Source organism: Desmodus rotundus, chromosome 3, assembly GCF_022682495.2.
Source record: "Desmodus rotundus isolate HL8 chromosome 3, HLdesRot8A.1, whole genome shotgun sequence".
Classification (NCBI taxonomy): Eukaryota; Metazoa; Chordata; class Mammalia; order Chiroptera; family Phyllostomidae; genus Desmodus; species Desmodus rotundus.
In genome coordinates, this window is record NC_071389.1 from 183,032,205 (window position 1) to 183,050,414 (window position 18,210).

At 39.9% G+C, this 18,210-nt stretch overlaps 1 protein-coding gene across 7 annotated transcripts in view; it reads left to right on the forward strand.

Moving 5' to 3' along the window:
- The window catches only part of CFAP54 (cilia and flagella associated protein 54), a 245,242-nt gene that overhangs the window by 145,774 nt on the left and 81,258 nt on the right, over nt 1–18,210 (forward strand). For all 7 annotated transcript variants that reach the window (XM_053921909.2, XM_024579348.3, XM_053921907.2 and 4 more), the window contains 4 exons: nt 1,281–1,463; nt 4,584–4,670; nt 8,567–8,689; nt 13,952–14,005. In XM_053921909.2, coding sequence (XP_053777884.1) covers nt 1,281–1,463; nt 4,584–4,670; nt 8,567–8,689; nt 13,952–14,005 — 447 coding nt within the window. The remainder of the gene's footprint in view (nt 1–1,280; nt 1,464–4,583; nt 4,671–8,566; nt 8,690–13,951; nt 14,006–18,210) is intronic.

Genomic DNA, 18,210 nt, shown 5'->3' on the forward strand with positions numbered 1-18,210 from the left:
TTCTCTGAATATAAAGCCAGACTTTTCAAATTCTTGTGTTCCATTCACCTCTTGCCTGAACTTCAGAGGGAAGAGGGGGAAGAGGCAAGGGTGTAAAACGAACAGTAACCCGATTCCGACTCTGCATATTGCATCCTTCACATACTGCACTCCTTGTTCTTGAAAATAAGGCAGTTTATGTTTTAGAAAATAACTACAGTTGACCCTCTAACAGCAAGAGGGTTGAGGGCATGCTGACCCCCACACAGCTGAGAATGTACATACAATTTTTCACTTCCCCAAAACTTGGTTGCCCCTCGGTATCCATGGGGGATTATTTCTAGGATCCCCCCCCCCCACAGATAGTAAAATCTATGGATTGCAAAGCTCACTATTAAAATGGCAGAAATCAGTGCATGTAGTCAGCCCAGTTAATTCTTTTTATGGTTTTAAAGCAACTTTGTAAAACAAATTTAAACAACTGTCTAGCATTTTAGAGTAAGGTACCTTATAACTTTAGTGAGCAACCTGATGAAATTCTTTCTGATGTTCACATTAAAATAATTTTAAATGCATTTATCATCAAGGAATTTTAATTTTTTAAGATAGCATAAGATGCACTCCTAAATGTAAAATTCTATTTTTGTGTATTCATCTTGTTTCCCAACATCTAGTACAATGTTGGTCATATAAATTACTTAAGAAATATTGGTCAAATTAAAATAATCACCTTTTCAATTAATTCACTTAAGATTCAGAATTATCTCTCCTTGATTTATACTTCTGACATAAGTTGTTATCTCCTCTACTTATAGGTTGATAGAGTGGAAAAACATAGGTTTTTTAGTTAAAAAGATACGACCTTTGTATCTTCTTTCTGCCACCATTAGCTGAGTGACCTCAATAAGTTGTTTAAACCTCAGTTATATCATTGGTGAGATATAATAATCCATGTATGGATCAGATAAATAAGGATTAAATGAGATAGTATTTTACTAAACAATTTACCAATAGTATTCAACACAAAATTGATCCTCAACAGATAACTTGATATAATGATAATTTCTTCTGAAAATAATTATCCAATTACGATGGAATTTAAAAGGCACATCTTGAGTGATAAGAACATTTGGAGCCTATGATGATGATGATGCTATACAATGATAAGTACTGTTTATTACAGGGTAGAGTGTGCTAGGCATGAGCTGAGCACTTTAGGAAGTGCTACATGTACTTACCTTTCTGTGTCATTATTGCAAATGCAGTGTATAAGTCTTTGTTTCACCTTTTTTCATTTTCAGGGTTTGCTTAGAACCACGCTTCCACATCCCAAAGCTGAACGTTGCTATGCTCAGTATGAAATCACTCAGCTTCTCCCAGGCATCGAGCTCTTCTCGGATGTACACAGGGCCGATATTTGCTCTGTAGTTGCAAGTCTGTATTATGTTATACGCGAACTGCACTTTGCTAAGCAAAATATAGTAGTAAGTAATTGGTAAAATCAATGAATCTTAATTCACCGTGGTATTTATTTTTGCCCCACTTACCTTATACTCTTCAAAATTTGTTCATATTTTGTCAGTTCTTGTTTAACTTTTAACTCTATAAGATTCTTACCTGTACTTCAAAATAAAACATATTAAGATTTTTTGATATCATTGTTTTTTAAGAGATTTTATTTATTTATTTTTAGAGAAAGGGAGGGAGAAAGAGAGGGAGAGAAACATCAATGTGTGGTTGCCTCTCACATGCTCCCCTCTAGGGACCTGGCCTGCAACCCAGGCATGTGCCCTGACTGGGAATCGAACCAGCAACCCTTCATTTTGCAGGCCAGTGCTCAATCCACTGAGCCATACCAGCCAGGGCTGATATCATTGTTTACATTGCATTTTGGATCCGAAAGCAATGTCTATTTGATTTGGTTTTCTTTTTACTCTGTTTTACCTTTTTTTCCTTAAGGTATTTGGTGAAATTCATTGGAATGTTTTACTGGCCTCAAACAGAGGAATCTTGTGCACATATTACTCTCTGAATTGTCATGCAGGTCATATTAATAACAAAACTATGAGACTATTTATTGAAAAAAATTATCTTTGCATCTCATCTTTTCTCTGTTAAGGCTGCATCCTAAGTAAAAGACAGATAGTTCTTCATAGTCCAGGAAATTACAAAATTCCAGTACAACTCTTTTTTTTTCCCTTGTGTAAATAAACCACAATATATGTATCATAAATTTGAAATTGATTGCATTTTTTAAAACAAGTTAGTGTGTTCTAACTTTTGGTCATTTTATATTTCCCTCCCATATGCTTTTCCTCTACTTTCATATCTCTTAATTCCCTGTTTGCTTCTTAATATCTGTTCTGTCTCTCTGCTTTTTTCCCTTCATAACTTTCATACCTACTTTCTTTTCTTATATATTGTTTTCTATTCTCTTGTGCTAAATTCATACTCTCTCCTTATATTGAAAAGATTTATTTCTCCCTGATATGAGTTGTTAAATTATAAAGTCATGTGTTAAAGTGTAGAGCTTGATAAATGCTTTTAACACTTGACAGATTTGGCAAGAAATTGTTTATTAGAAAAAAATAACAAAATGGTGCTCCTTTCATTGTTAAGGGGATTCATTTCTGGATTTAGAAAATAAAAAAAAGAAAATAGTTCTACCCCCTGGGCAACCTTTAGCTGCCTAGTCATATTCATATATAATACATATGACTGCACTGGACAAGAAATGAGACTTTTTCCCTCTGAAGCATAAGAAATTGAGAACATTTTTCTGAATAATTGAGCAATTGGCAGCAATAAACTGGTGTTTTTATTTCTCACTAAACAAAAGAACATCTCAAAGGTAATAGCCAGCTCATTGTTTTATGCTGCATTAATTGTAGAAAAAAGGTATTCTGTTATATTTATAGTACGTAATTGTAGAAAATGTATAATGTTTGAAACATTTATGATGAGTTCTAATCCTTTTTAAAACTGTTGCTATTAGCAGTTGCCAATTGGCTGACAAGAGTTTTCTTAGCTGAACTTGCAGGATGTAAAACAATTCATTTTATATTATACTACTGTCCTGAAAAAACCTAGTAGCTAAGGAAGCTGCTGTCACATATAAAATTTGCTCTGGGACCCATTGCTATGGAGTCATGGGAAATAGTCTGCTAGTTAATGGGAATCTCAATCTTCCTTGCTCCATCTCCCTTTAGTGGGGCAGGGCCCAGTTGTAGGAACGGTGAGCTTCAGTTGTGAGTGGAGATCAGGAGGAGCTGTTCCAAAGTCTAGGCAAAACTCTCCCCTCCACACCTGTCTCTGGTTGCAGTGAGTGGCTGGGTCAACTGAAATATTGATGGTCTGTAAGCCTTCACTTATGTGTGTGAGATTTCAAGGAGAGTTGAACTTTGGTGTTAATTATAGGAAAATAAAAATGTCACGTGAGGAGTAAGCTTGGGTTTTAATGAGTAGACTCTGTGCTCTGTGAAGCACAGAGTGACTTTTTAGGTTTTCTTTTCCCTTCTTACTCAACAGTACCTGACACATTATAGATATAATGTGTCAGGCCTGTTATAAATATTGGGTTGGCCCAAAAGTTCGTTTGTTTTTTTCCCCATACGATGGCTCTAGTAACTTAGTTGTCTTTAACTTCATTTGAAACAATTTTGTTAGACTGTATTGTGACAGCTGTCATATCGGCATGTATTTTTTAAAAACTTACCAAAATTGATGAATTTTTGTATAGCCATTTTAATATTGAAGATGGTAGAAAATATGCAACATTTGCAGCATATTATGCTTTATTATTTCAGGAAAGGTAAAAACGCAACTGAAATGCACAAAAAATTTGTGCAGTGTGTGGGGAAGGTGCTGTGACCGATCAAACCTGTCAAAAGTGGTTGGTGAAGTTTCATGCTGGAGATTTCTTGGTGGATGATGCTCCACAGTCAGATTAGTTGAAATTGATAGTGATCAAATTGAGACATTAATTGAGAACAATCAAAGTTATACCATGTAGGAGTTAGCCAACGTACTCAAAATATCCAAATCAATGAAGTTTTCGGTGAAAATGAAAAATGTGTCTTTTACAGAAAAAACTAAACAGACTTTTTGGCCAACCCAATATTATTTTTCCGATAGAGATATTCTAATTGAAGAAAAATAGCAGCTGATGTTGAGATGAGTAAGTAGGAGCCATCAGGGACATGGATGTGAGTTTCTGTGCTTTACATTTTGTATTTGTTTGATAGCTATTTGCTAGAATGTTTTCACAGACTTCAGTAATTTATATATATATTTAATTAATTTTTCAAGGAAGATAATTAAGTGCATTTTTACTTTTCCATTTTTAAAAGATGTGAAACCTAAGGTTTGTGTACCAAGTGGCATCTACTTGGAACTGTAAGTCCCTGATAGCACTTTAAAGTTCTGATAAAATTATGAAAAATATGCTAGGAGACCATTTTAGTTATTTCAAACAGTATAATCTAACATGGAGAAAAAAAATCACTATTTTATATAACATCCCCTACATTATTTGTCTAAATTTTATTATTAGGTTATTAACTTGATAAAATCTTTTTTAAAATAAAGTATTTTTCTTTTGGTAGATTCTGCCTCTTCTTGCGTTGTACCAATATTTTGTTTCTGGAATTTGCCAGGACTTGGTCAGAAATCTAGAAGCAAGAATCCTCAAGGTATGTTTCAAATTTTTAAGACGTTTGATGTTCTTGAACTGTTAAAGATACTGTCACGAGTTAATTTTGTTCTAATACTCACAATAATAAGCTGGTAATAATAGGGTATGTTGATATTAAAAAGACTTGCCTGGCATTGTACTAAAGTGTGAGAACAAGCCAGTTAGATAGGTTTAGATAATTTTACGCTTGGGCCTCAGTAAAGTGAGGAACAGTTATACCTGGTGACAAGGCTCAGCCAACAACACCAGTCAGTCTGGGAATCACCACTTCTGAAAGACTGTTTCCTGAAAGTCTGGGACTAATGATTCCATTTTCTGCAGTTTCTGTGCATTTTTTCCCCAAGAATATGTATATTATGGTATACAAGAATTCAAAAATTTTTTATATTTTTAATTTTATTTTTACTTTTTTATTGTATTTTTTTCCATTACCATTTATCCCTCCATACCTTCTCCCACCTCCACCCACTCCCTCCCCCTTGCACTCACCACACTTAATTGTGCAGAAAGTTGAAGTGACAAAACGCACGGGCACTAACTTGCAGTTAACTAGGGAACCCAGGAATCAGCTGAGGTTCTCTGCCTTTAAGATTCACGTGCAGTTGGCTTGACCCCCATGTGGAGTGGAAACCTCTAGCACCTCATTTTCTCCTCCCCCTTCCCCAGTCATCTGTGGTCGCTCCTACTTTTGTTGAAGTTGTTGTGCATGGGTCACGTCAAAATTCAGCAAATTTGCCCCCTGTTCTGCATATCCTCATCTCTAATGTGGAATATGACAACCCTGTACCATATTACACAGAGACACATGCATTCACACACACAACACAAGGCATTTATTTCCATGTCGGACTTTTCTGAAAGTTGGGAGCATAGGAAATCTTAAGATGAGGAAAAACAAACCATTTACATCAATAAAGTAGTTTGTGAAAATGAAAAAAAAACTAAAAAATAAATAGTTGAAATGGAATATTTGGCATCTCTGATCTTAAAATATTTCTTGGCCAACATCTCACGCTTTGCCTCCCCTCCTGTAGCTTGGTGAGCAGTTGTGTGGTGGTGCATGTTTCACAACTCACTCTAAAACATGAGTTCTGATTCGTGGCACTTGAAACTTCCGCGGTGTAAGTGCTCTCCCTGGAGCCCGCTTCAGCCCACCCAGTGGGCATGACTGACCGTGGAATTGGGACGCGATGCGCACTGTCAGCTCTTGCAGCTGGCAGTGAGTGGGCTCCCACAGATGACTGACAGGAACCTCCTTCTCCTTTTTGGGAAATGCCCTCTACCCTTCTTCCCAAATCTTTCCTGTTTTCTAAGCAGGGGAAATTAGAATTCCCTTGAAACTGTTCTCTCCATCCAGATCCTGGCCTTGAGCCAATGTTTTCAGACCCAAATAGTCCATCACATTCTGTTTCTAAATAAAGTACCTTCCCTAAGAGGAAGTCAGTGCTGACTATTAAGATGTTGTATTTTAATTTGGGAATAAATAATTCGTCACCAGCCATGGTCATTTCTGGATCACCATTTCTGAGTTACCAAACTCTTAAGACTTCTCCGGCTTTTGAATTTCAATAACACTTTAAAAAAAAAATGCATAAAACTTTTCTCTCTCCTTAAAAAAAAATGCTTTCTTCAAGATTGCATAATTCTTGAATGCTAGGGTCTATATTTATTCATCTTTTAGTCCTGTATAATGTCTTGTAATAAATTCACATACTTGATATTCAGTTAATTAATTATTGAATTGAATTTAAAATCTATAGACAGTTATCAAATGCCTTCTGTCCACACCCTCCTTAGCGTTTAGCAGGAACTCACCAGTGCAACCAGTGCATCGCACAGAGGAAAGGAGTGACAGCCTGTGTGAGCAGAGTTGGCCCGACCTTTCTGGGGCACATTGGGGTCAGCGAGTGGGAAGGGAGAACAGTCGTCGCCAGGGAACAGCAAACAGTGCTGCTTTTTTGACAAGCCAGACAGCAATAGATCACGCCGTTCAGCTCAGTGCACTGGTGTCTTTCGAGGAAAGCGGTAAGACCGCTTTACGATCAGCTGGTTCGCCTTCACTTCAGAAGTGCCCACATCTTGAAAGATTTTTTACTCTCCACATATCCAACATTCCTGGAAAGGGTGTCGTTGGTTCTGAGTTTGTGTGAGTGAAGGGTTGATTGGTGGGGAGATTTTTTTCCCCTTCTGGTTTGTTTGTGTTCACAGTGTTGGTCATTTCCGAAAATACATGTCCACTATTATCACCAACATTACTTTTTCGAGTGGCCTGATTGGCCTGATAAACTGAAACCAGAAGTAGCCTTACCCGTTACAGGTAGTCCGCGCACAGCACCCGCGCACGGACACGAGGGACCGTTTCCTCTGAGGGGCAACGGGAAGGGTCCATCTAGGAGTCTGGACAAGCGCCCGTGACTCCCGATGCCTGCTTGGGTATTTTATGACACCAGGGAGGTTAGAGCCCAAGGTGTCTGAGGCAAGAACCAAAGTATTCAACTCAACAGACAAGAAGTTTTCTCCACTAAAAATATTCTCCTGACTTTTTATGTTTTATTTTCATGTTATTGTCACACCTCATTTTCCCTAACTTACTTTCTTTTCATTTATTTAAAATTTGTACACCCTTGAGATTCCTAAGACTGTGCTTAAGGGGAAAGAGAGAGATGGGTATACACGTCAAAATAAATTGAATTTTCTTGTTCTATTATATATGTATTTCTATCATCTTTATCCACTTTTGCATATCGTTCCTTGCTTCTGCAATTTACCTTTCTCTATTCTCTAGGAAGTCACTAGATGTTTTCAAAATATAAGTCAGGTTAGGGCCCTGCCCTGTTCAAACTCTCCTATAACTTCTTATCACCCGGAGAATAAAACCCCAAGTCTCCCCGCGCTGGTGTCCAGGCCCCCATTCACACCTATTTCCCAGTCCTCCTCCCCTCTCTCCCTAAGCTCCCGCTACTCCGGCTGTTCCTGGAGCACACCAGGCCCCCCCACACTGCTCCTGCCTCTCTGTGACCTTTGTACTCGAGGTCCCCTCAGCAGATTTTCATGTGTCTCTCTCCCTTACATCATTGCCAAATCTTCTCTTAAAGATACTTTCCTCAGAGAAGTTCTTCCTGACCATGGTTTTGAAAATAGCAATTTTGTCAGTACCTTCAATCCCTTGTCATACTGTGTACATCCTTATGTGTCACTTAAATTCAGCCACACACACATTCTGATGGAATGTCAACTCCAAGAGCGCTTGATGCATAAGAGGTGCTCAATAAACCCGTTAAATGAATGAATGAATGAATGCTTTTGATCAAGAACTTTTTTCTTCTTATAATTTCCTGATGAAAAGTTCTGCTGGATTATATTAAAAATAAGCATGCACAATATATAGTTACCAATTAATGGTAAGTATATGTCCTTAAAATTGACAGTGCCCGTTAATTATGGGTAAGAAAATGAATAGTTGTCTCTGTCTTGTGGAGTTCCTCTCCCTGTTTGTGGGACTCCCCTTGGAGTGTTAGAGAACATCAGGAATGTCTTTGTTTTGTTTTTCTTATAAATCATAGTTCAGCATTCCGTTATTTTTGAACTCTTCCATGCTTATCATATTTCGTGTGTTTGCCTCTAATGAAGTAGCCACATCCGACAGCCATCCGCTGTTCTCAGTAGTCTCCTGCTGCTGTTTATTCACCGCTGGGTCTCTCGCACGTGGGAACTGTCTTCACGCAGACACAGGTGTCTCCGCCACCCATGCTTACCAAACATTAATGTGTAACACGTTACTGACACTAAGCACAAAGTTTGGATCTCGGTAGATGATTTTTCTCTAAAATTTTAATTTTTTAAAGTAAAAATTTGTTTAATTTAAAAATCTTAATTTTTTTCTCTCCTTTAAAGATTGAAGTTCTTACAGATTTAAGATTCTTTTCTGAAGCCTTTCATGAGATGTCCCAGATTTTTTATGGAAAAAACATGCCTTCCTTAATACCTGCCGGAGTTAAGACCAGCGTGAAAGTGAAGGTAAACCTGTTGACTTGATACAAAGCTATTTCTTCACCTTTTGAAGGCTGTGTTCCTAACTCCCAGGGGTCACTTCCCCAAAGGTGTATTGACAAGTCTCTGGCTCTGCAGCCCTGTTTGTTAAGCCTGATGATAGTTGTCACCAGGCTTTCACAAGTTTCATTTGTCTGCGGTGGCAGGTGTCCTGGGGGGAGGGTGTGTGGTCTTGGTGTAGGTTTTTACAGGGAAATTCTGGCTCTGCATTGTAGTGATCCCGACGGCCTCAGTAGACACCTCCATCAGCCACTACCTTGTAGACTTTTGGGGCTAATCTTATAATTTCAGATTAATGTTCTTTTTAAAAAAGGGTTTATTTATTTATTTATTTAGTTTTAGAGAGAGGGGAAGGGAGGGAGAAAGAGAAGGAGAGAAACATCAATGTGTGGTTGTCTTTCACGTGGCCCCCACTGGGACCTGGCCCACAACCCAGGCAGGTGTCCTGACTGGGAATCGAACCAGTAACCCCCTGGTTCACAGCCTGTGCTCAATCCACTGAGCTACACCAGCCAGGGCTCAGATTAGTGTTCTTAGCACAGTTTCTCCTCATGTTTTATTTGGATGTTTTTGAGTAGTATACTTTATATCAGAGAGTTAAGCATGTAGTTTTCCAATTTCTTCTGATTTCTGTGGGGAGAGGACATTCCTCTACTTTGTCTACTCTTTTTTGATTTTGGGAGATTATTTTACCTGGCTTACTTAATTTGCATTTGTAAATCAGATAATTGAGGCATCCTTAAAACTGAATACGGGCGTTTATATTTAAATCAGAGTGAACTATGACTTTCCTCTGCTTTAGTTTTCAGGGTGATCTGGGAATCACTGGGTGATCTTGTTTTAGGGAGGTACTTGGACTCTCGTGGGCCAACACTACAGGAAATAGAAGGAGGTAACAAGTCCGTTTCCTGGGGGACACTGAGTGTGTGAGGAGTGAGACCGGTAGATGCCTGCTGCTGGGATTCATTTTGGGAGTACCTAAAACAAGCTGGGGAATAGGCTGTAAGTCCTGAAAATTACTTGCTTAAGCTGACACTATATGCACATGTAATACATTAATTACTTTAACGTATTCCCCTGAAACACACCTGCTTATTTCTCAGTCTGACCGCTACAGCACTGTAATTTGCTGTAATAGGGTAAGTGTGAGGTCATCTACAGAAAATCCTAAGAGGGACCTTCAATAGGCATCGGGTACATGCATTTGTGTGTGTGTGTGTGTACATGTATCTGTTTATCTTTGGAGGAATCAGCTGTTCATTTTCTGTGACATGAATTAATTTATTTTCTTACCTCAGTAAAATTAGCAGTATTTTTCTTTTTCTTGCTTCTCAGTCAACAGCCTTTCCCTATAGTAAATGGTTTATATTTTGTCATTAAAATCGTACATTAACTCATTTAAATATTTACTGAGAGCTTACTGAATACAGGCGCTATTCCAGGCATGAGGACAGAACAGTGTGAAGATGAGTAGAGTTATAGCCTTCCTGGAGGCATGCTACTCTTGGACAGTCTAGGGAAGGAGGCAAACAGTGAGCATGTTAAGCACATAAATATATGTCAGGTGGTGATGCGCTGTGAGGACAACCCAGCTGTGGTTGGAGGACAGAGTGTCCAGAGCAGCAGGTGCCTGTTTTATTGAGGGTGGTTCGGGAAGTCCTTCTAATAAGGGAGTTTTGAGGGTGAAAGATCCGAGAGAACAATCTTCCAAAAAGGAGGAGCTACACGGCAAAGGCCCTGAGGGGGATTCCTACAAGCCACGGTTAAGGAAAACTAAGGAGATAGGTGAGGCTGGAATAGAGAGGAAGAGGAGGAGAAGAGGGTGGGACCCAGGAACAGGTCTTAGAAGACCTATAGGCCTTGGCCAGGGCTGGAGTTTACTCTCAATGAGATGGAAACCTTGCAGAACTTTGAACAGAGGAATGACGGGATAGGAATTAAATTTCAGAGGACCACTTTGCTTGCTGTTTGTGGACTAGACTGTGGATAAGCATAAGGGACTGTGGGAGATCAGCTAGAAGACCTTTGCACATAATCTGAGTGAGATGTGACCATGGGTGGGGCATGGTGGTGGAAGGAGAGAAAAGTGGTTCATTTCTGGGCATTGTGACAGTAGAGCTGGCAGCATTTGCGGATGATGGTTTCAATGTGGGATGTAAGAGAAAGGAATCAGGCATGACTGCAGAGTGCTCAACATGAGCAACTGGTAGGAGGAAGTTTTTATGAACTGAAGTTGGGAATACTGCTCCGGCAGGGGTGGCACAGGTTACCTATGAGATCTCTCCTAGACACGCAGGGGGAGAGGCGGAGTTGGTAGGTGCAGAGCATATGTGCTCTGGAATTCAGGGGAGAGGTTGGGGCTTCAGGTAAATTTGGGATCATTAGCACAGAGATTTCCAGTCATGGAACTGGATGAAATCAGCTGGGGACTGAAGTAGATGAAAAATGTAGGAGTCAGACAATGGACCCTTAGGGTCAGCTACCTTTAGAATCCAGGAATAAGAGAAGGAGAAGAAACCAGTTGGGCAGCATGAGAAACAAGAAAGAGTTGTCAGTGGTCACCGCTTTCACCAAAATAAACAAATAATCTGAAGCCAGAATTGAAAGGTAAATTCCAAACTTCATTTTTATCAGCTAGTTATCATAAGGCAAAAGTGTGGGTGCATTGTCTTGCAGGGGTTGTGACTTCAAATTTTGTTTCTTCAAAGTTAATTTGCAGCTTTACAGCTTCAACTGGGAGTTTAAAAAGTGTAATTAAGAGGAAGTGTGCTCAGGGCTTCTAATAGGTGCCAGTGTTGTCAGGCTGCAGGCCAGTTGTTTAAAGAGAATCAATGAATCAGATTTCAGTTGTCAAAGAAGTACAGTAAGTCCTCACTTAAAGTCACCTGATATGTTCTTAGAAATTGCAACTTTAAGTGCAACAATGTATCCTGAAACCAATTTTATCATAAGAAAATTGATATTAGGAAGAGGTAAGTTCCCATGGCATAATTCTGGTCACAAAAACAAATGTCACCAAACTTCTAAATGAAGACTCAAACCACATCTAATATTAATCATTAAAATAAATATGAGCTCTACATACATGTAAGAAAGATGAATAAAAACAAATAAGATGATGATGTTCCAACCCGCTTATTCCAGTTCAGGGTCATGGGTAGCTGGAGCCTATCCCAGCAGCTCAGGTGCCAGGTGGGAATCTACCCTGGACCGAAAGCTCTTCCACCACAGGCTGCACTCACACACCCACACTCACCCACACTGGGACAATTTAGACACACCTATTACCCCCACATGCACATCTTTGTGATGTGGGAGGAACTCGGAGTCCCCAGGGAAAATTCGCACAGACGTGGGGAGAACATGCAAACTGCACACAGACAGTGGCCCCTGCTGGAAATCCATCATTTTTCCCTCATCAGCATTATGATGAAGTGACATTGAGTGAAACAATGTAATTCGAGGACCTGCTCTGTCTGAAAAAGTCTTACAGATTATTGTTGGACTTTTCACGGGCTTTTGAAACATTCTCTTTTAACATTATACTCACTGAGGTTCTGCTCTCATCACCAAGTCTATCAAGACCCATCAACTCTCTTCAAGTTATATCCCCAAAGATCTCCCCCTGGATTCAGTTATGCATTTTCCGACATGTTACAGGAGATAAAGAATATCTTCAAAAAAGGAAAAAAATTAAAATACTACCAACACTTTCAATAAGAGCTTTCTGTGATGTCTTGGTTTAGGGGTTCTGCTAAAACAGATCCCGAGACAAAGGTTTGGAAGCAAATAGCATTTCTGGGAGGTAGTTCCAGGAGGAATGGCGAGTGAGCGGGAAAGTCTGACAGAGACAGAAGGAAGAGCCTTCCATGCGGCATTGATGAGGTCCCTGCTGCGGGCAGTTGGGACCCTCAGAGAGACCTACTGGAACCGTCTCTGTCCCTCACTGGAATGGGATACTCTGTGTACTTCTGGCCTCTCCTGAATGCTCCTGTGGCCACAGAATGCCCTCGAGCAATGAGGCACAGGTGAAGTAGGATACCTTCCATAGCTGAGCGACCTATCCACAAAAACTGCTGGTGGTGACTTCCAGGTGACCGAGGACATATGAGCAGGGCATCAGTATTGACATCTACGATGGACACTTTTCATAAAGGGTCTTCTGTGCCCAGAGAAATGTACCCGCATCTATGATACAGCAGTCTCCTGTGGCAAATAAATTGAATATTTCTTTGTGTAACATTATACAATATTTAGAGCCAAACATATTACTAGGTAATTCACTAAAAAAGAAAAGAACCACAAAAAGAGTCATTCTGAAGAATAATGCAATTTAACCTCAAACTGGCCAAGATTATATATATCCTCACTTGAGGACAATTTTGCATTGTTTGTGGAGAGAGGAAGGAAGAGACAGAGAGAGAAAGAGAAACTTTGATTGGTTGCCTTTTCCTATGTGTCCTGACTGGGGATCAAACCTGTGACTTTTTGGTCTACAGACCACGCTCCAACGGTGTCACACTGGCCAGGCCTGGCCAAGGTATTTTTAAGTGCTAATACTCAATGCTGTTAACAGGTCAGTAATCCTGGCATTTTCATACAACATGGGTAGAAGTATAAGTTAAGCCAGTTCCTTTCAGTTTTCTCAACATATTCTTGTCTTACAACCCTGTAATTCTGCTTCTGGGGATGTCTCCAAAGGTGGTAATCGGACATACAGACAGAACAGTCGCCAGTGTTACTTAAATAGACTAGATGGTGGGGTAGGGGTGGGACGCGGTCCCCTTCGATGTCTAACAGTGGGGAAGAGGTGAAGTTATTATGCTACCATCAGGGGACAGACGTTGCCTAGCCACTAGGCTGAAGTTTACGAATAATGAGGTGGGAAAATAATTACGATGTAACGGTAAGTGAAAAGGAATATAGATCAATATGTAAAATTTTAAAATTCAGTGGAGACAACTGTACTTGAACAACAATTAACAAATAAAAATAAATAAAATACATCAAAAAAGAAAAGACATTAAAATATTAAGATTGACAATCTAAAAAGGTTGATTTATCTGTGATTTTTAGTTTCTTCTTCTATTCTTGTCTTTTCTGACTACAACATGTAGTACTTTTATAATAAACATGATATTTAAAATATGTTTAGAACACATTAACAGTTTTGTTTAAAAGAACGCTTAATATTTTTGTTTCTAATGTTAATATTTTGTATGTTGACAGGTCTTTCAATCATTTGACTCAGGAAAGCCTCTTACTAGTAAAGAAAATATACAGGTAAGGATATCAGTAGTTTATAAACATTGGATATGTAGTGTGGATAATTTCTGAGTCACTTCAACCTATTCGGTAGCTGTAATCTTTGTTTTTGAAAATCCTCTGTGTACTACGCTCTTTGATTTCTCAAAATGCTGAGGCCAGAGGTAAGATTGGACCCAAACTGATCTGGTTTTCAGATTGGGCAAATATCAGCTATTGCCCCTAAATTTTTTGATTACACATGTGTATTGTTTGTTCATCTAGCCATATCAAGTATCTAACTTTGATATTTGCCTTGATTACCTACACAATAATGGCTGACCTTGATTGTAAGAACAGGATTTTGTGTATTTTACAATAGCCCACTTGTTCAACCCAGCTTTTACTCCTGTCCTTTGCCCCAGTCTGAGACTGCCTTTCAGCCAGTGGTTTGGAAGTTTTTCTTTTCTTCTTTTATCTAACATATTTTTATTGAGATGTAATTGACATATCACGTTGTATAAGTTTAAGGTGTACACATGGTATTTTGATACACTTACATATTGCACTGCCATTACCACCATGGAGATCGCAGCTCCTCCCATTTCCCTGACATTTCCTACAAAGAGAGGGCTACACTGCCCATCTCACTGTGTTTGTTCTTGCCAATAATTGAATGTTGGGCTGTAAGCTTTTGACCCAGTAGTATTTAGCTAACTGGAAATAATCATTTGAGGGCTATTGGCAGTCAGTCTTCTAGAAAGTGTTGGAGCACAGGGTGGTGGTGCAATTGCTGTTGAAGGGCTGGTGGACAGGCACGGGGCTCATCCTCCCAGGCGACAGCTCGTGCATGTGGACAAGGGCAGATCGTTTTAATTTTTTAAATGCCAGGAAACAGCATTCTGTTTTATTGAGTAAGGTATTTTTTTCATTAAATAATTTTGAGAGACACTTCTTCAGCATTGCTTTATTTTCACTTTTCCTAATTTTAGTAAGAATGCATCTACCTTTTATTAGATGTAGCCTTATTACTTTTCTATTATTGTTCATTTTATTTCACAAACTTTACATATAATTATGCTTCAGATGATTCATTGTTTTTGCTTTAAAGTTTAATTTATAAGCAAGCTGCCTGAAATGAAAGAGCTGGTATTAGAAAGATATAAATACATATTCATATTTCATTTTAGTGTTCCAAGATCTTGGGATGTTTAAGAATATTTATTTCTTTCCAGTCATAAATTCCAAAGCATCCTGAAAATGCTTCTTTAAGGAGTGGTTGGGGATCTAAAAAGAATGTCTGCCTTATCATTTCTTTTTAAACAAAAAGAGACTCATAGAATAATGGGAAACTGATTTCTATTAGCTACTTAATTAAAACAGAACTGTTGGTCTGTTTAAGACTCTTTAGATTACACTTTGAATTTTTTTTTTTGTATAGAGTGAGAGAAAGGCGTGTTAAATAGCATTTTCTAATTAATCTTCTTTTGATTCTCAAGTGTTTGTGTGTAATTGTCAAGACTCATTAAATCACTGCTGGGAAGAGAAAAGAGAAGAGAAAACTCCTCTCCCCCATCCCCCCAACCGATCTGCAGGGCTTTCTCTAGACCCGGAACACCAGCCACTTTCCTCGTCCAACAGTCTGCTGCAGCTCAGGCTCGGCGCTGCTCCCGTGCTGGCTCTTCAGCCCATGCTCCTTTTCCCCCTTTAGGAGGGGTTGGGACAGGAGAATGAACAATAGCAGCAGACCTCCCGCTGCCAGCAGTGCCTCAAATGCCCCCAAAACAATGAGAACTTTTTTCTTTGAGTTCACATAAAGCAACTTTCCTTCTTTTCTAGAATAAACAGCCCCAGCTTCTGCATTTTATATTAATTCACCAAATCTATAATAAGAGCTGGTTGTGGGCAAGGTGCTATTCTGGTACTGTCAAATAAACACGTACTCGACAATACAGACAAACTCCAAGCCCTTGGGAAGCTTATATTTTAGTGGGCAAGACTAGTAATAAACATATAGGTAAACATGATGAATAAGTAAATGATACAGTATGTTAGAAGGTGAACCATGCTGTGGGGGAAAATGAACCCAGCAGTGCATAAAGGGGACAAGAAATGTGGGGCTAGGTTGGGGGTTGTGACTTTAAATGGGGTGATCGGGTTAGTCTTCACTGAGGTGGTATTTGTGAATAGATTTGACACAAGTAAAGACACAAGTCATGTGAAGTATGGAGAAAGGATAATCTAGGAAGGCAGTACAGTGATTGCCAAGGCCCTGGGGCAGGACTGCCCAGCACGGTGAGGAACACGCTGGCCAGTGTTACTGGAACGGTGTGGATGATGGGAGAGCCACAGGAGATGAGGTCGGAGAGGTGACAGGGTGCCTGTTTGGCAAGGGCCTTGTAGGGCCTTTGTGAGTTAGGTTCTTACTCTGAACAGAAAGGGGGAGCCACCAGAGGGTTTAAAACAGATGTGTGGTCTGATCTGCTTATGTTTTAAAAGGATTACTTTAGCTAATCTGTTGAGCCTATGGGTACTACCTACTGTTGTAGTGCAGTGAATCAACGATACAAATCCCCAGCCCTCACAGAGTTTTACATTGGAGTGTGTGTGCATGTATGTGTTGGGGCGGGTTTTGGGGGGTTGGCTAGGAGTACAGTTCTGGACATGTTCAGTTTGAGATACCTGTTAGATATTCAAGTGAAGGTATTGAGTCAGAAATTGATTATATGTGTCTTGAGTTCAGAAGAGAGATTGGAGCTGGAGAGAAAAACTTTTATTTCATCAGCATGTAGATGAAATTAAAACCCCAGGCCTGATTAAGATCATCTAAGGGAGGGAGTGAGGAGACAGAAGAGGGCTGAGCCCTGAGACCCTCCCATGTTAAGAGAGGGGGGAGAACTGGAGGGGCCAGCAAGGAGGCCGGTAGTATAGGAGAGAAATCAAGGGAGCGTGGCGGCCTGAAACCTAAGAGAAATGTTTTCAGAAGAGAGAGTGATTAATAGTGTCAAATGTTGCTAATGAATCAAGCACCATAATTTACTGAGTCCCAAAAGTGCAATTTTTTTTCACATTTAACATCTCTGAAATTAGAATGAATTTTACAGTTGAAGCCCTGTGACAGTTTAATTGGCATATGAGATAATGTTTTATAGATCAGTGATTTTTCAGCCTTTTTCATGTCACGGCACACATAAACCCATTATTAAAATGCCACGGCACACCAAACAATATATTTTTCCCTCTCTGAGAAAAAAATACAGGTATAATTTTGATTCTTTCACACCAGACGGCTATTGTGTTGACCGTTGTCATTTTTTAATTTGATAATCTAAGGGAAAAGAGGTCAGTGCCCCCGACTAAGTAGTCAGGGATTGAATGTTTTCAAAATTCTTGTGGCACACCGGTTGAAAATCGCTGTCTTATGTTCTAAGTAATATGACAAAGGAGGACTAAGAACTGAACACTGGGTTAGTCGAGTTAGGCCATTGGTGACATTGACCAAAGGGTTTCAATGTAGGGAAGGAGTGGGTTTATCAGCAAACGAAAGGAGAGAAATTAGAATATTGACAACTCTTTAGGTGGTGCTGTAAAGCGGAGGAAGAACTGGGGGAGTAGCTGGAGAGAGAGTCAGGTTGTAGGGTTTTTGTTTTTTGGGGCGGAGCAGATAGCATGGCTGTGTGGTAATGGGAATGTTGCTGTAGAAGAGGCACATTTACGATGTAGGGAGAATGGCTGAGTGGACCAGTGGGGACAGGGTCGGTGGCTTAAGTGCCAGAAAGGAAGGTGGAATGGTAGAGCAGGTGCTTGGGTAGGTTGGAGCGATGGTGGCATTTGTGGGGTCTGTGGACACTACTTTGCTTCAATATTCTCAGTTAAGTAGAGAAAGCAAGGTCATTCACTGGGAGGGACGTTAGGGAGGAAGAGTTAAAATTGAGAAACAAGATAAGTGTGAAGATGGTTGTCTAGGAGAGAGTGAGAATGAGTGGACTGGGAAAATGTAGAATGACAGGGCAGCCCTGAGGTTTGGTCAGGAACTTAAAGTGGGAGAATCAGCCATGACTGCATGATTTTCTCCTGTCTCCTCCAACGGCCGGGCGCGTGCCCCAGGAAGGTTCCGTGTTAGGTTTCACCAGGGCTGTGCTCTTGCCAGGGAAGTGTGTGCACACAGGACTGGGGCCATGAAGTTGAGGGTACACACAAGGCGGGGTCCTAATGATTGAGCGTGGATCTAAGCTCTGAGGGAG